The following is a 24,868-nucleotide window of genomic DNA, read 5'->3' on the forward strand; positions in this document are numbered from 1 at the left end:
TATATTAGGAGCCATGCAACGAACGGAAAAAGGCCAAAACAGGCAGTGTGTGGGAATTCATAACATTGTGAGACAGTGTTTGTACTTCTGTGAGACATATGCACCACACTCCTATTAGCAGTGTTTGACTGCAAAAATAAGTGTGGTTGTTAAATATATTGCAATTTCTATATAACATACAAAATTGCACAATAAACCCAAACTCATCAGAAATGTGTAGGAGCTAAAGAGAAACAGAAGTGTGGACATGGATTTTAGATTTATTTATATTGCAATAGTGCATAGGAGTCCCAGTCATGGAACAGGACCCCATTGTGCTAAGCGCTGTGCAAATGCAGATTGAAAAACGAGTGTTACTGCCTTAGAGTTTACAGTCTAAGGCAAGAGAGAACTGGTGGATACAGACAAACAGATAGGGAAGCACAAAGAAACATGAGATGGTAGTGGTAATTGAGATAGGCAGCAGCCTCCACATAGCAACTGCCTAACTGGGAAGAGAACCTATTTGAGGTAAGTGGTAGGTCCTTTGTTTTGTCACTTGATCAAATGTGGGGATAGAACAGACCAGGAGTGCATGAGTAGGGGAGGTAAGCTCAAGACCACTGAAGTAGAGCTGTGTAAATAGTTTGCATAGATCAGGGAATTCATCTGAGAGCATGGTTATTCACCAGCAGGAGAGTGAATTTGTGTGGGGGGGTGGAGGGTGAGAAAACCTGGATTTGTGCTGGAAATGGCCCACCTGATGATCACTTTAGATAAGCTATTACCAGCAGGACAGTGGGGTGGGAGGAGGTATTGTTTCATATTCTCTGTGTATATATAAAGCCTGCTGCAGTTTCCACGATATGCATCTGAGGAAGTGAGCTGTAGCTCACGAAAGCTTATGCTCTAATAAATTGGTTAGTCTCTAAGGTGCCACAAGTACTCCTTTTCTTTTTGCGAATACAGACTAACACGTCTGTTACTCTGAAAACTGGTTATTAGCATGTGTTCCCTCCTGCTGCTGCTGTGTGGTGTGTGTTGGTTGGGAGGCACTTCCTGTCCCCTTCCTCCACCACAGATCTTTTTTCAGACTGAAGGAGATACTCGATGGCTCCCTGAAAGATTGTGACATGTAAGACGTGATTGGGGAGGAAAGGCCGTCTGACACTCCCTCAGCATGTAAAGAAGGTAGTGGATGGGGCTGCCAAACCCCATTAGGCCTGACTAGGGGAAAAGAGAAAACTCAGTAACCCTTCTGAAGACCAAAGATAACAGGGAAGTCCAGTGAGAGAGGGTGGGTGGAGGGATGTCTTTTTGAAGATGGAGGTGGGAATTCTTGAAGGGCTGTTGTATGTAGTATATCTGAGGAAATAGGCATCCTGCCCTATCAGTCATCCAGGCTATGATTAAGTCATTGCTAATAAATATACAGTTAAAGCCCTGTTTAACATGCATGGACTACCCCAAGAGGAGGTCCTTATAGCAGTGTGTTTATTTCCTTCTCATTTTGGTTTTGATTGTTGACTTGTTGCTCACTGTGTAATCAGGTTCATTCATTGACCAGCCGTAGCCTTTTTCCCCCCTTAGTTAGTCCTGTGCTGTACTAGCCCATTATGACAGACTTAGCTGCTGCTGCTGCTTTCTGTTGTTCTATCTTGAAGAAAAATGAGTCAGACCAAAAATACAGTATGTAATACTTCAGAGACCAATATTCTCATAAAAGCATCTGACGTGTGTGTTTTTAAGGGTTCAATCTAAGGCAGTGGTTCTCAAACTTTTTTTTCACGGACCACTTGACAATTGCTGAGGGTCTCGGTGGACCACTTAAGTCTTCCCAAACATTGTTTGTACCATTAGCTAACTGTTGTAAAATGCTTTGGATAAAAACGCTATATAAAAAAAATAATAATAATAAACTATTTTGTCCTACAAATAAAAGCACGCAACGTATATTTTACTATCAGTAGTCTTACCTTTTTAATGCAATGGATGTGCCCTCTCTCCCTCACTGCGGCAGCCCCCGAGCTGGGGCTGGGAAGGTGTGGGAGGGTCTCTTCCCCGCCACAGCAGCCACAGAGCTGAGGCTGGGAAGGAGGGCCATTTCTCCCCAGCAGCCACAGCCCTGGAGTTGGGGAAAGTTGCCTCTTTCTCTGGCCGCCGCAGCCCTGCATGTCCCAAATTCCCTCCATCCCCTCTTCTCACCCCACTGCCCCCTCCCACATACCCCCTATTCTCCCCAAGGCCACCACCTCATCTTATTTGTGCATCTTCTCCAGGTCCAGGCACCTAATTAGTGGAGCCACGCCTGCATGGCTCCACTAATTAGGTGGGTGGCTCTTCATTTTCTCGTGTGTGGCCACCCAGGCGCGCACCTTAGAGGGAACTATCCATGGACCACCTGAATGGAGCTCACGGACCACAGTGTGAGAACCTCTGATCTAAGGGTTCAATTTTAAGGGTTCAGTCAGTTGCATACATACAAAATGGGAAGGAGTACTGTGGAAAGGGATCTGGGGGTCATGGTGGCCCACAAGCTAAATATTAGTCAACAGTGTAACAGTGTTGCAAAAAAACCAAACATAATTATGGGATGTATTAGTAGGAGTATTGTAAGCAAGACACGAGAAGCAATTCTTCAGCTCTATTCCACGCTGATTAGGCCTCAACTTGAGTCAGGGCCATCCCTAGCCATTTTGATGCCCTACGCAGCCCGCCGGGACTGTGTGGGGCCCCAGGCCTCCTCGGGGGAGAACGGGGAACTGGCCCCAGGCCTCCGGCGGGGGGAAACTGGCTCCTTCCTGCGGGAAGTGGAGTGACCTGTCTGGGACCGGCGCAGTTGGGAGCCAGGGGAGCAGAGCAGGCTGGGGCCGGGTCGCTCTACTTACCGCCACCAGTGAGTGCAGGGAGCCCAACCCCTGCTGCAGTCCTCAGGGGAAGGGCTGGCTGGAGTGGGGGCAGGACTGCAGTGCAGCAGGGGCTGGAGCAGCAGGCAACTGCACAGGGCACCAGGAAATTTGGTGCCCCGAATTTCCTGGTGCCTTACACAGCTGCGTATTTTGCGTATGGGTTGGGATGGCCCTGACTGGAGTGATGTGTCGAGTTCTGGGCACCACATTTCAGGAAATTAGAGAAATTAGTGGACAAATTAGAGAAAGTCCAGAGAAGAACAACAAAAATGATTAAAGGTCTAGAAAACATGACCTATGAGGGAAGATTGAAAAAAATGTGTTTGTTTAGTCTGGAGAAGAGAAGACTGAGATGGGACCTGATAACAGTTTTCAAATACATAAAAGGTTTTTACAAGGAGGAGGGAGAAAAATTGTTCTTCTTAACCTCTGAGGATAGAACAAGAAGCAATGGGCTTAAATTGCAGCAAGGGTGGCTTAGGTTGGACATTAGGAAAAACTTCCTAACTGTCAGAGTTCTTAAGCACTGGAATAAATTGCCTAGGGAGGTTGTGGAATCTCTATTATTAGGGATTTTTAAGAACAGGTTGGAAAAACACCTGTCAGGGATAGTCTAGATAATATTTAGTCCTGCCTTGAGTGCAGGGACTGGACTAGATGACCTCTTGAGGTCCCTTCCAGTTCTATGATTCTATAACCGTACAGGCTACTCTCTTATGTACATACGATAGGTACTATAAGTATAAAAGTCTTTCCACATCAAATTTTTATTTTGGTTTGGTTGTGGTGAATTCAAATTAGGTTCAGTTCCTTGTGTGGGATTGGAAGTCACTTTTGAAAGTTCAGAGTCACTTTTGAAAGTTCACTCCTCCTATGGCTGTGTTCCAGTGTGGGTCTGTGTGATGCAGCACCTGTGTCTCTGCTGAAGTGTCGGGACAGAGGTGAGGTGAGATTGTGATGGTGGGAAAGAGGTGGTGCCACCTGGCTGGTTCCCCTGTTTAGTGGTGATGTGAGGTCTGTGGGATGCCATCTACTCCTTTCAGCTCTTCATTTGGATGTTGGAAGAAGTGACTTTGGCAGCTTCCCATTCCAGTGTGAAGGGTCAGGACCAAGATAAGCAATTCTCACAGGTCTGCTTAGAAGAAAGAAATGGGGCTGTGAGAGGCTGCCCCAGTCGTGGTCTCTGCTTCATCAGAGATTGGTGGTGGAATTCACTATGCGTATAAGTGGTTGTAAAGACCCTACTTTAAATAAAACCGAAGTAAGACATAGTCACTACAGACCTGTTCTTAGAACCCCTGCTCCTAGAGTCTCATGGAGACAACAGAATTTGATCTTTCATTTTAAAAAAATAAGTGTCCAGCTCTCATAATTTCAAAGAAGAGTTTGAAAATGTGAACTAAGTTTGTTATGCAACAATATCTGTCTGAGTCTGCAGACAGTCTGAGCTCGCAGCCCAGAGATTTGTGAACTGCCCTAGCTTCTTAGTGGGATGTTAACACCAAGATCCATTACTCAAGGAGCCTCCTGCCAACATCACCAGTAAAGGGCACCATGCGTGGCAGGAGGGTATGAGCACTCATACAGATATACGTTGGCTGCTGAGGTAGGATTAGAGGGTCCCTGAATTGCTGACTCTGCTTCTTCAAAGGGCTGGGGACACCTGTTGTTGCTCCTAAAAGAGATTAAATGGATCTATGATGCTGCCTGTCTCACTGCCACTTTAAGTTGGAGTGAGACCATAGTGCAAGGGTGGTACTGCACTAGGCCCCGGTCATGGTGTATCTAGGGCTCAGGATTGCCTTAATCTGTATCTGACTGTAACAATTTTGTGCTTCAAATGTGTAATGAATAGCAGTCTTGAGCAGTGTAATAGCATGATAATGTACTTCTGGATGTGGATCAAAGTTTAGGTCTGATCTCTCTGGTTAGCAAGATTTTTGAGGAACTGAGAAACTATAAAAAAGAAAAGGAGTACTTGTGGCACCTTACAGACTAACAAATTTATTTGAGCATAAGCTTTCGGGAGCTACAGCTCACTTCATCGGATGCTCACGAAAGCTTATGCTCAAATAAATTTGTTAGTCTGTATCCGCAAAAAGAAAAGAAGTACTTGTGGCACCTTAGAGACTAACAAATTTATTTGAGCATAAGCTTTCATGAGCATCCGATGAAGTGAGCTGTAGCTCACGAAAGCTTATGCTCAAATAAATTTGTTAGTCTGTAAGGTGCCACAAGTACTCCTTTTCTTTTTGCGGATACAGATTAACACAGCTGCTACTCCAAAACCTGAGAAACTACATTGGATCACCAAGGAGTGACAGATGTGGCAGTTTCCTGCAGTATTTTTGGGAGGCCTTATTGAATTACGTTTAAGTGTGTTATGGGGCCCATTGTATTAAATCTGTGGTTTTCAACTGTTTTTAATTTGCAACCCCTAAAAAATTTTGCATGGAGGTGCAGACCCCTTTGGAAATCTTAGACAACATCTAGGGATGATCCCCTAGGGATCCGCAGACCACAGGTTAAAACCCACTGTTTTATGGTAACAACACCCTTTCACGGATTCCTTAGACATAGTCTGCAGACACTGACCCCCCTGGGGTCCACAGACCATAGGTTGAAAACCACTGTATTCAATGAATAGTTTATGTATGATTGTGGGCCAGGATTGTGCGTAACTTCTCTTTGGGGAGGGATGGGCTGTGAACCCTGGGAAGTGTTATGAAATTCAAAGGACTATATTGAACAATGTGCTAGACAAGAATGGACTTTTGGGACTAACAGCGGCAAATGGTTTGCTTGGGGAATCTCTAAGGGGAGGTGAATGCAAATTCCCCATTTCCAGTTATGTAAAACCCAACCTTTTGAAGGTACACCGTGAAAAGGGGACCATTGTCTACTGATTACATGTTCCCAGCATTTCAAGATCAAAAGCTCAAGCTGTAATAAAAGAAAGACTAGCCTATGCATAGGTGGACTAATTCTGAGCTAAGGCTGTTATGAACTTGTAACCACAGAAAAACCCCGGTGTGAGGGTTGAAGGACTGACTCATACCAGAGCCCTTTTTGGAGTTGTGGGAGGGGTGATCTCTGGTAAATTTATTAGCATGAGTGTAGGTTCTTTTATTGATTTTAATATGTTTACTCTGTAATGTTTTCACCGTAAGAATAAAGAAGCTTGCTTAGAAAAGAGCTGCATGGTAACTTGTAACTGCAGGCCCTTATAGAGAAAGCAAAGTGCAGATGCTGGCCTGTTTAGGCAGTCTGGCTTGCTGGGAATATCATGATGTGGGCAGGAAACGGTGCAGCCTGGTAAGCTCCCGGTCAGGAGGCAGAGGAACGTGAGTGTCTGCCTAAGAGAGCAGAGGTGCTGGAGCAGTTTTAAGAGGGGAGGGGAGGGATAGCTCAGTGGTTTGAGCATTGGCCTGCTAAACCTAGGGTTGTGAGTTCAATCCTTGAGGGGGCCATTTAGGGATCTGGAGCAAAAATTGGGGATTGGTCCTGCTTCAAGCAGGGGGTTGGACTAGATGACCTCCTGAGGTCCCTTCCAACCCTAACCTTCTATGAATCTATGAAAGAGTGGGAGTGCTGATGATGGAAACCAGGTATGTGGCGTTTGTTATTATTACTTCAAGCAGCACCCCTAATTTCAGCTCTACTACAAAAGAGCTGATGGCTGGGCAGCCGGGAGTATATAGTGGGTGCCCGCGAGGGACCACAAAAGGGGGGGGGGCAGAATACAGGTACAGTTGCCCTAAACTGTGACACAAGGAAACCCCATTCTCTCTGGTAAAGAAATGATTAACTAGTGCTTATTTCCTCCCTCTTCTACAGGAATGTTTCGAAAGGAAGAAGAATTGACCCCATCACAGAGATGCTTGGCTGTAAGGTAGGCTTTCTTATGCTTATGAGTCTAGTTTCTGTTTTGGATGCTTTGCATGGATTATGAAGACTTTGTAGCTCTGATGCAGCTGATACATAAGATGTCCAGTTATCTAAAGCTGGCTCTGGTTTAGATTGCATGTACAGTATATTTGTAATTTAATTTCATGTGGGTTTTTTTGCACTTGGAAGATATCTACTGAAATAGACCTTACATTTTACTTACGGGACTTTTACTAAAACAGACAATTTCTCATTAAAGTTTTTTTTCTTGATAATGAAGAATAAAAGCATGTACTCTTTTGTCAGTGATTGGTAATTGCACAGTACATGTGAGTTACAGCCATCAAAGATACAAAATGCTTTTCTCTGATTTCTCTTTTACGACTTTTAGTTTGATTCTTTCCCTCCTTTCTTTATTTGGAAGACTTTTTAATAGATGTCAGTACCCTAGTTTATGCCACAGTGTCTGTCCAATCAAAGAAGTACACAAGTGCTTTGGATTACTCTATTTGACAGTGTAGTTATAGCTTTTGAAGGATTTAAGTATCTAACATCTGAAGTCTAGACCATTTTTGTGGTGAACAAATCAGCTAAGTGGAGAATTTTTGCTCTTCAGAAATCATTTTCTTTTTAGTACCTGTTATTTCAGAAGTCTTAATGGCATGAAGATAATTGGACTAAAAAAACCCCAGCAATTTTAAAAAAAAATTAATTTCAAATTCCTTACTATTTCCCTCACACAAAATGAAATGAGACAAGAGAAATCCTCTTGTTATAGCATTGTGGGAAGATGAGTCTTGGAACACTAAAAGGAAGGAGGGCATTCTATTGCAGCATATTCATGCTGACCACATTTGTCATTAGAATGGAGTATAAAACTTCTTCAAATGCTAGCACATGTCCATTCCAATGTAGGTGTGTTCATGCCCTGAGCCCAGTTGCCAGAAATTTTTCTCTCAGTGGTACCCGTTGGGGTGGCTTGGGTGCCCTCTGATGCCACACACTCATAGCGCCGGTTTAAAGGGACCAGCCAACCCCGCGACCCCTCAGTTCCTTCTTACTGGCCATGACGGTCGCTGGAACTGTGCTTCTTGCTACGGCAAACCTTCTGAGTGGACTTCATTTTTCTGATAGTTTTTATAGTTAGTAGTTGTAAATACTGTAGTTAATTAGTCTTCGTTAGTATAGTTTGTGTTTCTCTGTTCGTTAGCAGAATTTCATCTGTACTCGGTGCTAAGTCATGCCTTGGTCATCAGACTTCCAGCCTTGTGCCTCCTGTAACAAGGCTATGCCCCTGAGCGACCAGCTTTCTAGTTGCCTAAAGTGCTTGGGTGAGACTCACGTCGGGGATCATCGTCAGATTTGCAGGGACTTTAAACCTCGTATGAAGAAGGGAGGCCAGGTTGAAGTTCCTGCTTATAGAGGTGGTGCTGAGACCTTCCTCCGAGCCAGTCGGACTTGGCACCAAGCACCTTGGTGTCGGTGAGGAGCACTCCTTTCACCAGGCAAGATTCCTAGCACCGTTCACCATCCCCAGTGCCGAGGAAGAGGCATGAGAAACTGAGGGGATGTTCCCTGATGCCAAAGGCCAGGCACAGGGAGCGAAGCGGAGTTCGACCTGAGTCAGGCCACTCCTCTGCCTCAGCATCACAGCAGTCAGCACCATAGAGTCTAGTACCGGATGAACCATTAGCACCTGAGGGACAGTGTGATACGCGCGCTATTGCAGTGCCATCCACTCCGGAGGCATTTGCTGCAGCCAGAGACCAGCTATTGCTGTCGGTACTGGCATCACCGGCAGTACAGAAGTCGGTTGTATTGGTGCTGGAAGGCAGGAGGGAGCACATGGCCCCTAATTACGGTTTGGTTCCAGGGCCCACTGTACCAGCTAATGGGAAACTGACCACGCTGGCCCAAATGCAGGCTTTCCCACCTTGGCACTCGTCTCCAGCACTGGTGGGAACTGCACTTCCCTGGTCACTGGAGGGAGGCTCATTGTTGCTGGAATCAGAGGTTGAGTCAACACTCCTCTCGTCCGAGGAGCCACCCCCGCTATTCTTTCAGTCATACCTATCCTGCCATGGACCTGGGCACAGTAATGCCATTGAGTGCTTGGCCTAATGGGCCATGACCCTTTTGGAACCAGTGGACCCTATTCGAGACACTCTTATTCGGTGGCCTCCAAGAGAAGGGCACCTCCATCTCATTGGGCAGCATCTGACCAGGATTCCAGTACCAAACCCAGTGCCAACTTTCAGGAACCAGCTTTGGGGGATCCTGTCAGCACAGAGGGAGAAGAGGAGTGCCCTCAGCCAGTGCTGGCCTCCTCTCCAGACAAGGCTATGTTGGGGAGGGCGTGTCGCCTTACCACTATGATTATAAGGCACACCAGAATTTACTGATGAGGGTGGCCTTAAATTTGTGCTTACAGGTGGAGGTAGTAAAGGAGTCCTCCCATAGTCAGGTTGACATTCTGACCATGGCAGGTCCGTCAAAAGTAGCCCTGTCTCTCTATGAGGCTAACATGGACCCTGTGAAAGCCTCTTTGCAAACCCCCATATCTCTTCCCCCTACGTCAAAGAGAGCCAAGAGGAAATACTTTGTTCTTTCCCAGGGTTATGAGTTCCTGTATACTCTTTCCCATCCAGCCCCCAGGATCTCTGTTGGAATCTGCTGCCAATGAAAGGGAAAGGCAGTGTCTGCATGGTGAAACACCTAAAGCAAAGGACTCCAAAAAGTTGGACTTATTCAGTAGAAAAGTCTACACTACTGGGGGTCTGCAGCTCAGGACTGCTAACCAGCAGGTGCTTCTGTGCAGATATGACTTAAACATGTGTGACTCCATGTTGATGTTCAGAGATTTGCTGCTGCAAGAGGCCAGGCTGGAGTACTTCTTGCTGGCAGATATGGGGAAATGCATAACGAGGGCTTCCCCGCAAGCTGCCTTAGATGTAGCAGATTTGGCGGTCAGGTCCAGGCTTCCACAGTAGCCAAGCATAGGAGTTTATGGCTACTGTCCTCCAGCCTCCTGCAGGAGTTTCCAGCAAACCCTCCAAGACCTTTCCTTCTAGGGAGCTTAGCTCTTTTCGGAGCAGACCGACGTGAAACTTCATGGACTGATGGACTCCAGAGTGACCCTTATGTCCCTGGGATTGTATACCCTAGCAACTTCTAGGAAGCACTACAGACCTCAGCAGTCCTCCCAGTCTTCCACCCCATGGCCCCATCAAGACCCACAGAGGAAAAGGAGCAGGGGCTTTAGGAATAGATCACCACCCCCTTCTACCTCAGAGTCAATGTCTGTCCCATCCAGACACCCAGGAGGCTCCAAAAAGGCCTTTTGATGGGATGCTCGAGGATGCTGTACCAGGTTCCATGCTTCTGGATTCTGTTTTCCCTTTATTTGCAGACTGCCTATCCCACTTCATCTGTGCATAGTCTCTTGTATCACTACAGACCATTGGGTGCTGAACATGGTGGAAGTGGGATATATTCTCCAATTCATTTCTACCTCTCCTTCACACCCTCCCTCCCTGTCCCTCTTCAGGGACCCCTCTCAAGAGCAACTTCTGGCTGAGAAAGTTCAATGTCTTCTTCAGGTGGGAGTGGTGAAAGAGGGTCCACAAAAGCTAATGGAGAAGAGGTTCTACTCCCATTATTTCTTAATCCCAAAAGCCAAGGGCGGTCTCAGACCTATTCTAGACCTGTGCCAGTTTAACAGGTATCTCAAGAAATTAAAGCTCCTCATAGTCTCCCTGGCTTCTATTATTCCCTCCCTGGATCCCGGGGATTGGTATGCTGCCCTCGATTTAAGAGACACTCACTTCCATATATCGATCTTCCAAGGCCACAGAAGGTTCTTTACATTCGTCATGAACCACACGCACTACCAATTCATGATACTCCCATTCGGCCTGTCAGCAGCTCCACAGGTTTTTACAAAATGTATGGGGGTAATGGCGCCCTTCCTGAGGAGGTGAGGGGTGCAAGTTTATCCGTACCTGGATGACTGGCTAGTCAGAGGCCGGTCTAGGGATCAGGTAAAGTCCAGCATCCTCCTCATCCAGTCGACATTCCAGGCCCTGGGCTTGCTAATAATTGTACAGAAGTCTACCCTCACTCCACTACAGAGGATAGAGTTTATTGTAGTGGTGCTTGATTCTACCCAGGCCAGACCTTTCCTCCCAGATAGTCAGTTTCAGACAATCACATTCCTGATAGTACACCTCAAGGGCCACCCAATTACAACAGCCCTGGACTATCTGATGCTTTTGGGCCACATGGCTTTATGTACGTATGTAGTGCAGCATGCAAGACTATACCACTGATTCTTTCAGACATGACTGGCCTTGGTGTACTCACCAAACTGCCACCATCTGGACTCTGATCTCACAATACCTTCCCCGGTCCTCACCTCCCTCAACTAGTGGCTGGACCCGCTGGTGGTTTGTGTGGGCATTCCCCTTTCAGGGCCCCAACCATTGATATCCCTGATCTCAGACGCATCAGTGCTAGGCTGAGGAGCTCACCTGGCTCCCCTCAGGACTGAAGGCCTTTGGTCTCTGGAAGAGCTCTCACTAAAAAGTCAGAGAGCTTAGGGCAGTTCACCTGGCCTATCAGACATTCCTGCCTCACATTATGGGGAAGAGCTTGTTGGTTCTTACAGACAACACTGCAGCCATGTTCTATATCAACAGGCAGGGAGGAGCTTGCTCTCCCCCCCCCCCCATGTCGAGAAGCAGTTCAGCTATGTGAATGCTGCATGGCTCACTCAATCCACCTCGAGGCTTCTCACCTTTCAGGAATGCAGAACAAGTGGGCAAATCACTGAAGCAGGTCTTTCTCCAGTCATACAAGTGGTCCCTTCACCTGGACGTTGCAAGAGACTTTTTCCAGCAGTCGGGGACTCCCTGGGTAGGTCTGTTTGCAACCAGGCACAGCAGGAAGTGTCACCAGTTCTGCTCCCTACGAGGTCTCAGCCTGGGATTGCTCACGGATGTCTTCCTACTCCTGTGGACAGGTCACCTATATTACGCTTTCCCTCCTATCCCACTCATGCACAAGTTTCTGCTCAAGATCAGCTGGGACTGGGCATGGGTCATTCTAATATCTCCAGCTTGGCCACATCAGCATTGGTTAGCCACACTGCTAGGATTCTCCATGGTGACTATGATCCTGTTTTCTCTACATCTGGACCTGATCTCTCAGCATCATGGTCATCTGCTCCACGCGACAGCCTGGAATAAATGCCATGGCTAAATCCCAGAGAGCTGGCTTGCTCGGAGCAGGTTTGTTAGGTCCTATTGTTACTGTGATTCTAAAAACCAAAAGCTCTTGGTAACTATTACTCTTGATGAGGTAGTGGCAGGAAATAAATCACTGAAGACAACAGCCATCTGACCGATAGGTGGCTGGCACAAACAGTATAATACAAGAGTTCTTTCACTTAAAGCTGTGCTTTATTTTAGTCTCAAGCACTTACACACATTCGCAACAGGTTAGTAAGACACCCCCAAAATCAATAATTACTGAAGTCTGGAGGGCTCGTTGAGTGGTACAATGACAGCTGTCCAATTGGTCAGTTTTTCAGCTGCTGTTGGGAACCCTAAGCTGTGTCCATGAAGTGTCTCTGAAGAGTTCATCTCCCCCATATTTTCACTCATTATTTATTTGGGTTAGTGTAACAATAACATGTCAATAAAAAAAATCTTAAGCAAACAATTTCAGAGTTTAAGGAAGAGGTTTCCTCAAACCATTAATTAGACAGATGTGTATTTGCAGAATCCATATGTCTTGAGGACCCTGACAAATGCATCCCAAAGGGCAGATATAGATAAGTTTCCTGTTTTTCTAAAACACATACCTCAGCAATTTCAACAGAGATCTTATCAGAAAGGACACAGGGCCCTTTCCCCTCCTGGCTTCTTGCTAGATATGGTAAAGCCTGCTAAGACCTGCTGATTTAGCTGCTTTTGGCAATAAGCGTGACAATCAATATTCCAGTTATTGATAGTGGTCCAGGCATTTTGCTGGTCCGCTAAAATCTCCCTGTACACTAGTAGGTAGCAGGAAGCCATCCACCAGGGCTACTTAACTTTCAAAGTGGAAGCAGTTCTCCATCTGGGCTTCCCAACACAGAGTCTCGCCCATGCAGTCATCACTTCAAGACATTCTCGAGTTCTTGTTACACCTGAAACAGGAAGGTTTAGCGATCGCCTCAATCAAGGTTCACCTTGCAGTAATATCTGTTTTCTCAAGGGCCTAGAAAGACTGTATCCCCAAGTGCAAGAACTTGTCCCTCCATGGGACCTAAACCCGATCTTATCAACATATGAGTCCCTGATTTGAACCTTTGGCAATGTGACCCTTGTTATACCTTTCATGGAAGGTGGCTTTCTTAGTGGCCATTGCTTCTGCTAGAATGGTCTCAGAGATCTGCACCCACACATCAGAACCTCCGTACACAGTTTTCTTTAAGGACAAGGTGCAGCTACACCTCACCCTAGTTTCCTCCCAAAGGCGGTTTCCCAGTTTCATAGCAATCAGACAACCTTCCTACCCGTTTTCTGTCTGAGACCACATGCAAATAGAGAATTACAGCAGCTTCACTCATTGGATGTTAGACATGCCCCAGCATTCTACATAGAAAGTACCAAACCATTCCATAGATCCACCCAATTGTTCATCGCGATAGCTGACAGGATGAGGTCTTCTCATCTCTGGTCAGAAAATTTAGTCTTGGATTACATTGTGCATTTGCACGTGTTATGAGCAGATGGTGTTCCACCACCTGCTGACCTGACTGCCCACTCCACGGGAGCACAAGCATCAGCAACTGCATTCTTTGCTCACATCCCTATTCAGGACATTTGCAGAGCAGCAACTTGGTCATCAGTGCATATGTTCTCTTTTTAGTACGCCAACAGTCTAGGGATGATGCCAGATTCGTTTGAGCTGTTTTGCAGTCAGCGTGTCCATGAGCTCCAATCCCACATTCTGTGCAACTGCTTGGGAGTCACCTACAGTGGAATGGACATGTACAAACACTCGAAGAAGAAAAAACGGTTACTAACCTTCCTTCCTGTTGTTCTTTGAAGTGTGTTGCACATGTCCATTCCATGACCCACCCCCCTCTATGTCAGAGTTGCCCGGAAAGAAGAAACTGGTGGTGCAGGGTCACTGGGCCCTTTATACTGGCACTATGAGCATAAGCACCAAAGGGCGCCCAAGCTGCCCTGATGGGTAGCATCGAGGGGGAAATTTCCATCGACTGTGCTTGGGGCACACACACACCTACGGTGGAGTGGACATGTGCAGTACATCTCGAAAAACAGTAACGAAAAGATTAGTAGCTTTTTTTTTTAACTCTTTCTGGTACCTGTTCTGAGATTGAGGCCAGGGGAAGATCCTCAGCTGCATCTTCTGTAAAAGAAGAGTATGCTGTATTATGTTTAAACTCTTCAGAATTCTCTGTTTTGATCAGCTGACTACTCCAACTCTTGAGTTATGCACTAAGGGAATTTGAACTAGTTAAAAATATAGAGATTACTTTTCTGTGGCATAAATGAAATAGTAGCAGGTGGAAAACTGTCTTTGGGAAATTTGGTCACGGATTCCAGTGAGAACTGAACTGCAGGTGACAGTGTGTCTCATTTTGGATAAGGTTTTAGTGTTCCTATCTTACCTTCGTTGGTGATAGCTATACCATGTTTGCTGTAAGAATAATTTAAAAATATGTAGATTGTGTGTGTGCATGAAGTTAATTAAGTTGGGAATTGAATTTTAGTCTAAATGCAAGATGTTCTGCGACCTAAACTCTAGTAGACCAAGAAGTCAACATATCCTGGTGTTTACTACACTGGAAAAATCATACTGATGAAGTATATAGGGAAAGTGTGATGTAGTACATTCATTTGAATGCATTGATTTTAGGCTTCCTGTTATCATAAATTTGAATCCTGATTGAACTGAAATCTTCAGAATGACTTGAGTGTGGAGTAGAAATCATTCTCAGCACTTTTTAAGTTACTGAAAGATTACGTTAGCAGTTCTTAGGGAAAGTAGTTGGTATATAGTGTGATTTTCAAAAACTGAATAGGGAACATCACAATTCTTTTTGATACTCATTTTATTATCACTGAAGTAATGGTTCAGTGACTGCTACTGAAGAATTGAGTGCCTCCCTTCTCTTTTAAAAAAAAAAATCAGGGGAGAAATAAATATCAACTTACAGAATGGGAGGACCTATAATTTATGTGAGGTGTTGACATTTATGCTTGTAACTATGTCCTTTCGAAAAGAAATCCCAAGTGGGGGTTTTACAGGCAGTTCTTATTTATTTAAATATCATTTTTGCACCATCTATTAGGACATGCAGGTAGAAAATGTACTCCTTTATTCAATATTTTTCTATTCTTCATGTCACTTCTATAAGATAAACCATTTGGAATTCTTTGTCAATTTCAGAAATTTTTACCACAATTTTGACAGAGGACCAAAGCTGTTCTATTTTTTTAAGTATGCTTTTTTGTCTGTATTATTGTACTTAGGGTGGTGCGGAAGGGTGTATGTGTGCCTGTACACATACATACGTATATACTATATGTATATATATAAAAAACCTGTGCTACCATGAAAGATCCTTCAGTCTCTCACTCCAGTGAACTTCAGTTGATAGTACCCTAGAGACAAACTGAATTTAGACTGACAAGAGCCCTTTATCTAATTGCACAGATATATTATATCACTGATTTTTAAGCAAAGTTTCTCATTGATCACAGTGGGGAGATCTACTTAAAAACTGATGGTATGATTTTGGGCTTTGAGAAAGTCCCTGTGGGTAGGCAAATCAGTCTGGAAACACTCAGTATAGACTGATGAAGAAACGTTCATTTATATTTTAAATTGTAGTTATAAAATGTAACTAGACTGCTTCACTGTATGTGTTTTAATTGGAATTAGAATAAGTAATAAAATAAATGATTATTCCTACAGTGGACTGTTTTAAAAGCATAGAGTACCTCTCACAAGTTGCTTGTCTTTGAATTACAGACGCATGCCAAGTCTACTGGAGTATTTAAGTTACAACTGTAATTTCATGGGTATCCTGGCAGGCCCATTATGCTCTTATAAAGACTATATTACTTTCATTGAAGGCAGATCATACCAACTGACACAGTCTGATGCAAATGGGAAAGAAGATGTAAAATATGAACAAACAGATCCCTCACCAAATGTAAGAACTATGATTTTTTGCAGTGCTGCTATATATATATATAGTCATTGCATGAAAAGCTTGGTTTGCATTATTCATTTACAGGCATAACTTCTCAGATATATCTGGAGTTTATTCAATGGAACAGTTCTCTCTTTAAAAAAAAAAAAAAAAAAAGTCTTTTTTCCTGAAAGGTAGGTGTTCTGCATAGATTCCCACTGTTGGGTCTTCTGAACAAAAGAAAATAATCTTGGAGCTGTCTAATAAGCTTATATGGTAAAATACCACCTTCAGATGAAGCAGTTCATGTGCACTTCCTTACAAGCATATTAGTCTGTATGAAATGCTTCTGAAAATGAGCTGGAAATAATGAGAAAAACTGCATGCATTTTGTCCATGGAAATTGAATGGAATATTTTATAATCTACTTCAAAGTCTCTTAATTTTTTTTGTTAGCTTCTTTCTGTATTTCAGGCTAAAACTGCACATTTACATGTAACAAGCCTCTCTGATCAACTCTTTCTTAGGGGAGAGAGAGCTTTAACATGTTTATAGGAACTTTTTCCAGTCTTAATTTTTTTTCATTTCTTTATTCAAATGAAGGACAAGTAAACAGATTGTTTGTTGTACAGACGCAATACCAGTGACATACTTGTAATCATTATCATACCACACTGCACCCAGAATCCATGCACATTAGGGTATGCTAATTTTATTTGCTCCCTTATCAGAGTGGAGGTCCAGACACATATGAATGAAACGCCTGTTGATCATCTGTTGCAAAAGATGCACATATGATTTGAATTAAAACCAATGACTACTGACATTTTGTACATTACCCTTTTTAAAAACTGATCCGTTTCACATTAAGGATGCTAAACATATTTTTCCATCCTCCTACACATGAATTGGTCTGACTATATATATGTACACATTTGAATTTTAGTCCAAGATACAGTTATCACCTCAAACAGATAACAGACTTAAGTTATTGTGAAAGAACTGGAGATCTCCAAATATATTGCCTCCCCAAATCCACCTCCAACTTACCTTTTCCCTGCTTAACTTTGAATCTTATTTTTGAGCAGGTAGTTGGGAAGTGAGGGTGAGGCCTGTGTGCTTGCCTGATGTAGATATGCTTGTGCATATGCCTCAAAGTGGTACTAAACTTTACCACATAAACTTGCTAGTACGCTCTCAAGCATCTGAAGGTCACAAGGCCAATATATGTGTGAATCTATAAAGGAGTCCACCCTCAAAATACTCTAGCTGCAGGTAAGCAATTTCCCTTAAATTGTGTTGCTCATACAGTGCTTGATTTTTTTATTTATTTTTACTTTTTTGTAATTTATGCTGCATTAGCTTTTTGACATTAAGATTAAGATAAACTGTCTGTGCTCCTGATACTTCATGTCCCAACTGGTGTTAGACAAATTTGGCTGCATTTTATAGCACCAGTGAGTATTGCGTGCTTTTGAAAAAAATGTGGATTATATATTTGTTTACTGCATTTGCTGTATCAATTACAACCTTGATTGTTTTGTTATGACTCATGTTCCAATCCTGTTATATTACTAAAACACTTAGCTAAAGATATTTTCTTAGATTCTCATATTAATTTTATTTTTTAAAGAAAAACAAATTAGGTAACTCATCAAAATAAGAAACTTAATGAGGATCAGCAAATGTTAATATCTTAGATGAAAGAATCTTTCAGCTAAATTTACTATAAGCTTCTTTTCATGTCAAATTTTATTTCTATAACATCAAATATTCATGCCAATCTCCTCCTGTACACTTGTGTTAAGTGCATGACATGAATCTAGTCTAGTATTTTACTGTGTTAATTGCATGTTAACTGAATCTAGTCAACATTTTTAAATGATTTATTTCATATCTCCCTCCTGTTATGCCTTTTTACAAGCTATCATTTGTTGGTGCTCAAAGTGGTGTCAACAGTCAGAAATTAATATCTATCTTCGTAAGTTTACTTTTATTATAGCTATTAGTTATCCTTAAAATACAGGATTCCTGTGGAAAACAGTCCCCCTGCTTTGGCTTTTTCTTAGACTGACTATTTTTAGATGTTGAAGCTCTTGCTAATTGCCTGTAGTTTTTAACTAACTGATTGTTTAGTAATCTCACATGTAGTAAGCTTTGTTATAGTTCATTAGTTTACTGAATGAATTTTTGTTTGTGTATCACTCAAGAAGATTTAAACACGAATCCATTCCAATAGAAGTCTAAAAGTTTGCCTGGAAGTTTTAATTGCTTAAGGCCTGATCCAAAACTCAGTGAAGTCAGCAAGATTCTTCCTATAGACATCAGTGGGCTTTGGATCAAGCCCTAGGTGCTGAAAGGATAACAAGATTGCCCAACAGAATTTTTTTGTCAGGCTTGGTGATCTCATTTTTCCAAATTCATAATGAAATAGAATTGTGAGATCCCGCTTGGTTGGTCTTGTTACTTAATATGACAGTTATCAGTCGGGTACTGGAGCCGTAAAGACCATAGCAAACTGAAACTTTGTGGAGATCAGGGCCAAGGACTACAAAATTGACTTGAATGACTGAACATCTTTCAAGTATGATATTGATACTTATGTAATGTTATGTCACCATGAAGCTATGGCAGTGTCTGACCAGCAAATACGGTCTCTTAAACTGCTTTGTATTTGGGTAACGAATAGATCAGATAAATGTTTTTAGATAAGGGTATTTCTGGTTTATGCTGAAAAAAGCAGCTTTCCTGTTATATAGAGACTTTTTAAAGTGGAAGGTTTGACAAACATTTGTAAATGGCAGAAGCTAATAGCAACATCTCATCAGCCCTCCTCTAAATCAGAATTATAAGTTTTAGAAAGGACTTTACTTGTTATATGCTTTGACAGGCTACCTGGATAACATGAACTGGTTATTCTGATACTCTTAAGTGAAGTCACATTTTTCAAAAGCACACTTATATAGGAAATTGAGTTGCAGCTTTTGTGATCTTGGGTGAGGGTCAATATTCTTCTCACACAAACTAATTCAAAATCTATATGCTATGAGTTAACCTCAGATTCTGTTAGAGGCAGGGACTGTCTGCTCCTGTGTTTATAAAGTGCTAGAATAATGGGTCACTGAACCTCACTGGGGATCTCTGGGGTTTACTGTCATACAAATAATACATAAGAACAATAATGAAACAGTATTATTAACATAAAAATCAACATAATAAGCAAAAACATAATAAAATTATGACAAGTTGTCTTCTTACTGAGACATTTATCCTAAAACGTACAGTGTAAATAAATATTTACATAAATATACAGTGTAATAAAATATTTAAACAGAATAATTTTTGGACACATTATTTTCTCACAATTGTAGACCAAAATCACCAGCTTCCTAGTTTTATGGTTTGGATTTTAAGAAGTGAACTTAGTTCCAGCAAAACTCCCAATGTTATCTACATTTCACATTAGACAGCATCTACTACATAGCAGTCACATCTTAAAATAGGAACTTTTGTTTTCCTTGAAGGAGTCACTATACTTCTTCTATGACAAGGATTCCCCACTCATCCAGAAGAAAAAAAGTTAAAATTCTCCATAGAGAAACCAAGTATTGCTTAGAGTAAGAAAGACAGAGTCCAGCCTATAAGAGAGAAAAATATTCATTTGATTTGAGAAGTAAGATTACTTAGCTCAGAAGGATGTTGAAGCTTAATTAATGTTGTGAGAGCACTTTGAGATCTTGAATGAAAAACACTATACAAATGTAAAGGATTAATATTGTTACCAATTCATAAATTATAGCTACTGTCTCTTACAGTAAAGAGTGAATGCCCGTTTTTCAATTATAGATTGGATTTTCAACGTTAAGTGATCACAACTGTCCATAAATTTGTGTGAGTACAAATGCCTTGGATTTGTGCCCATGTATTTGCACTAACTGTGTGCACATGCAAATAAATGGTTTGTGTGTAGAGATTAGGTATTTGTTTATGTAAATTACACATGTACCAACATTTGTGAGTAACTTGTGGAAATCCAGCCCTTTGTTTACATCCCCAGAGAACAAGGGATTAATGCTGTTCAGCTTTTCCCTTCCCTTGAACAGGAACTCAGGGGAAGGACTAGAAGAGTGGCTGAATGGGAGACAATGGGAAGAATACTTTTGGGAAATTAAGGCTCCTCACCGAGAAGTCTCAGGATGGAGTTGAACATTAAAAAGGTTTTTTTCCTGCTTACTTTCTGATAATTATTTTACTTTCGTGATAAACACCAACCCTTGAGGAAGAAACCTTGCTGACTCCAACTGCTTTTCTGCTGAATTATCCAAGCAGTTTATTTAATTCTGTTGAATCATTTCATTATCTTGCTTTAAAACCTCTTTTGAGACAATTCTCTCACACAGTTCTGTGATATGTAAAAGTCACTAACCACACCCCCTCAGTGCTCCCTCTGCTTACCATCTCCCTCACCACCAGAAAGCGCAAGAGCTCATGTGAAACACTTAATGTTTATGCAGATATGCCAATATCTTCAGTAATCTAATCTTAAATCTTTGACAACATGAAGGATGTAAGAGTCACTTAGAGGAAAGGGGTCACATGGCAGTTTTGCAGGTTTGGGTACTTAACATTTTTTTAAGGATTATAAATTTGAAATATTGAAAGTCTGAAGTATTTAACCGGTATTCTTGGCCACTGTTCTACATAGGTTTTTATACTACCTTCATTACCATGGTATCTGAGCTTACCTTCCAGTAGCACATTAAGCAACATAACTAATTTCTGACACGTTTGTTCTTTCATCCTCTCCCCAGAAGGAGGTGTATGCGTGCAGTGGAATGTATTGTTTTGGTAGGGTTTATTATTATTATTATTATTATATAAACATACCTGTTGCTATGTGTTTTTGTTAAAGAAAACAAGGTGGCTTGTAGTTGGAGTGAAAGGTAGTGAGGTTTGTGAAGTTCCTTAATTCCTGGGGGAGTTCATAACACAGTCTTGGACAGTCCTGGAGAAGGTTTTGTCTCCCACATAGACAAGCTTTACTTTTATTGTTGAGAGTTCCATCGCTCCACAGGAGCAAAGTTGTCAACCATGGTCTTTGACCTGGTGGTTATGTGGCCTTTTAGGTATCCTGGACCCAAGCCATGGAGCGTTTTGAAGATAAGGACCGAGACCTTGAAATTGATTCTAAATTCAGTGGGAAGCCAGTGTAGAGAGTGGAGGACAGATATGATTTGTTCACAAATATTTGAGTAGCCTGTTTTGCACTGCAACATTTTGTAGTTGTTGGAGTTTTCTGAGTGCTGGCGGTTTCAGGCCCTAGTATGTAGCACTGCTGTAGGCCAGCCAAAAAGTGAAGAAGGCATCAATAACTGAGGCTCAGTCTTTGTTCACCAGGATGGGAAGGAGACTCCTAGCCAACCAGTGCTTAGAGTCAGTGAGGAGTCCAAGCGTACTCCTAGACTACAGACTGAATTGACCAATGGTGGGTGGATGTGAACATTCTGCCAAAGGACACAGCATCATGGCTGAAAATTCTTCAAAATACTTTCCTTTCTGCCCACCATCACCTCAGCTTTCCTTTGGCCAACTGTTCTTCATTCATGAGCTGGTCTCATTCAAGCACGGCCATCTTGGTTGTAGTGGTGCAATCACATGTGGTGAAGGGAAGGTAGAGTGGTGTGTCATCTGCATATTAGTGACACTGGAGTCCATGTTGTCTGACCAGTTCAGCTAGTGGTTGCATATAGATCTTGGAAAGGACCAGAGAGAGAATTGATCCTTGTAGAACTCTACAGATGAGGGGGTCTAGTAATGGAGGTGCAGTTTCCTGTCACTACTTGTTGGATATGCCTGTAGGAAGAACCCAAATAATTTTAGTGCATCACCTTGGATCCCTGCCACCTGTCAGATGATACAGCCATATCTCATGGTCAAAAATATGAAGCACTGCTTCCGTCTGTTGACAGGAGGAGATATCCATCAGTGCCACTAAAGCAATTTCATTTTCATGTCCTGGCCTGAATCCAGAATGCATCATGTCTAGAATGTTAGCTTCAGTTATATCTGCTTGTAGTTAGACTTTTGCTAGCTATGAGCTTGTAAGGAATCAGAACTTTGACACTGGTTGGGAATTGGGTAGGACTGAAGTATCCATGATGGGTTTCTTCAGTGTTGGTCAGGTTTCTGCTTGTTTGAAAGAGGAAGAGAAGATTCCTTCTCTGAATGATGCACTGACCTCATGGCAGAGGAGACTTTAAGGAGGGTTTTGCAGAGGTTTGCAGATGTTTACAGGGAGCTCATCCCATGTATTAGGAGCAGCATAGGAAGGAGCATGAAAGTACTTATTTGAAAACGTAGTAAATGCGTGAAGGCCAGCTGGCAAGAACAGGAGCAGCAGTCAGCATCTCAGTAGTGTATAAGATATGAATAGGTAGGGCTAGGCCATGAAGGACCTTAAAAGCAAAGATTAGTAGTGTATTTAATATGCTAAAGAAGAGGTGGGCAAACTACGGCCCGCGGGCCACATCCAGCCCATGGGACCATCCTGCCTGGCCCTTGAGCTCCTGGCCGGGGAGGCTAGCCCTCGGCCCCTCCCTCGCAGCCTCAGGTTGCCATGCCATCAGCGCTCTGGGCGGCATGTCTGGCTCCTGCTGGGCGGCACAGTGGTGCAGCTGCTAGTCCTGTCACTCTGAGTGACATGGTAAGGGGGCGTGGAGCGGGGGGTTGGATAAGGGGCAGGGGTCCCAGGGGGCAGTCAGGGAGCAGGGGGCGGTTGGATGGGGTGGCGGTTCTGGGGGGGTGGTCAGGGGATGGGAACGGGGGGGGGGGGGGTTGAATAGGCATGGGAGTCCCCAGGGGCCTGTCCGGCAGCGGGGGTGTAGATAGGGGTCAGAGCAGTCAGGGGACACGGAGCTGGGGGGGTTGGATGGGGGTAGGGTCCCGGGGGGGGGGCGGTCAGGGGACAAGGAGCAAGGGGGGTTGGATGGGTCGGGGGTTCTGAGGTAGGCAGTCAGGGGGCAGGGGCCAGGCTGTTTGGGGAGGCACAGCCTTCCCTACCGGGCCCTGCATACACAGTTTCCTAACCCCGATGTGGCCCTCAGGACAAAATGTTTGCTCACCCCTGTGCTAAAGGGTGGAGAACACAGAGAGGGTGATGTGGTAAAAACAACAAGCCAGGAAAATACTTGCAGCAGCATTTTGAATGGATATGTATGGGACAAAATGGGATGTGTCAAAGCCAGAGAGTAGGATGCAGTAGTTGAGATGAGTGCTTGGGAGAAGAGATCTAGCTATGTGGTCAGAAAGGAAAGGCTAGATCTTAGAGATATTAGTTAAGAAATACAGAATTCATACATGACCTGGATATGAGGCTCTAGAAGAGACCAAAATGAATAGAATACCCAGATTACATGCCTGAGTGACAGGCAGGGTTGGGGTGATATCCATGGGGTCTGAGAGGGAGGGAGTGGTGACTGTTTTGGAGTGGGAGGAAAGATTAAGAGCTCTGTTCTGCTCATGTTGAACGTAACAATGACATACCCTAAAATCTCTCTTTCTGAGATTTCCTTGTGTATGTCCACCCTGCCCATGTTACAGCGCGGCCGTGGCCGCGTCACAGCACTGCTGCAACAGCATTGACAGTTTAGATACGCTTCATCATGTGGGGGAGACTCTCCCCCACATAAAAAACCCCACCCTGAATGAGCGGTGGTAGGTTTATCAGCGGGAGTGCAGCTCCTGGCAATTAAGCACTGTCTGCACTGGTGCTTTTCAGCGCTAAAACTTTTGTTGCTCATGGGTGTGTTTTTTTCACACCCGTGAACGACAGAAGTTTTAGCACTGAAAGTGACAGTGTAGACACAGCCTTAGTCTGGGCAGAAGGAGATAGGTCCAGAGTAGAGAGAGAGAGATATAAGCATAGAGTTGATAGTTGAAATGTTTGCAGATGAGACTGCCTAGAGATGAAGTGCAGATGGACAAGAAGAGGGGGGGCAAGAATGGAGAAATATGGAACCTCCTAGAAAGTTGGAGGGTGGATGAAAGGGATCCTTCTAGCGAAAGGAGAGATTAGAGGAGAGAGTAGGAGGATGAGCAGAAAAGGACAGGATCCGGGAAGACAACATTTCATGAAGAGCCTGGTCAACTGTGTCAAAGACAGACGACAACTTGAGGAGGAAGAGGGTGGAGCACCTATTCGTCTTTAAGTGGCTGCACACATGTATTCCATTCAGAGATGTCTATGCCCAGTGTGCCAGAGCCAGAGAGTTTTCTGAAGCTGCACATTTGGGGGCAGCGCACATCCCCTGCACCTCCTTGTGGCCCCTCCTGAAAGTTATATAAAGGCACTGCCACCTTGTTCCCCTTCAGTTTCTTCTCTCACCACCCATGGCCTGAATCAGAGCTCCCCGGTAGTTTACCTTAGTCTTTTTTTTAAATGTGCAATCAGCATGTTCAGCTCTCCTCTTTTCCTGTGAATAACTAGTTAGCAGTTAGTACCCAGTAGTTAGGCTTCTTTTATTGTTTTAATATTTTTTTAATTAGTTAATAATTAGTTTTTGGTGCGAGGCACTGTTGGCATGCAGCGGTCACTGGGCTTTAAGTACTACCCATCATATGAAGTGTTTATTCCAGTAGTAACACCCACCCACTCACATGCCGCCTTTTGTGACTCGACAAGGGGCACATTAAAAAGAGAGGTGAAGTATCTGCCATTCTTTCAAGAAAAGAATGCAGATTTCCAGGGATCTGCACCTCAAGCAATACCTCCTGGAACAGGCTATGAGACCCACCTCAGCTCCAGGGCATTTGACTGAATGCTTTGCCTTCTGCAAACACTAGGCCAGAGGGACTGCAGTGGTGTCATGCCAGACCCCTG

The 24,868-nt window shown here is 43.5% G+C and overlaps 1 protein-coding gene across 7 annotated transcripts in view; it reads left to right on the forward strand.

Moving 5' to 3' along the window:
- MBOAT2 (membrane bound glycerophospholipid O-acyltransferase 2) overlaps positions 1–24,868 on the forward strand; it is a 217,642-nt gene that overhangs the window by 159,261 nt on the left and 33,513 nt on the right. For all 7 annotated transcript variants that reach the window (XR_012157926.1, XM_073336059.1, XM_073336062.1 and 4 more), the window contains 2 exons: positions 6,726–6,780; positions 15,828–16,011. Coding sequence is in view for 6 of the 7 variants with exons in the window: in XM_073336059.1 (XP_073192160.1) it covers positions 6,726–6,780; positions 15,828–16,011 (239 nt within the window). In the remaining variant the exon portion in view is untranslated. The remainder of the gene's footprint in view (positions 1–6,725; positions 6,781–15,827; positions 16,012–24,868) is intronic.

This window comes from Lepidochelys kempii, chromosome 3 (assembly GCF_965140265.1).
Source record: "Lepidochelys kempii isolate rLepKem1 chromosome 3, rLepKem1.hap2, whole genome shotgun sequence".
NCBI classification, from domain to species: domain Eukaryota; kingdom Metazoa; phylum Chordata; order Testudines; family Cheloniidae; genus Lepidochelys; species Lepidochelys kempii.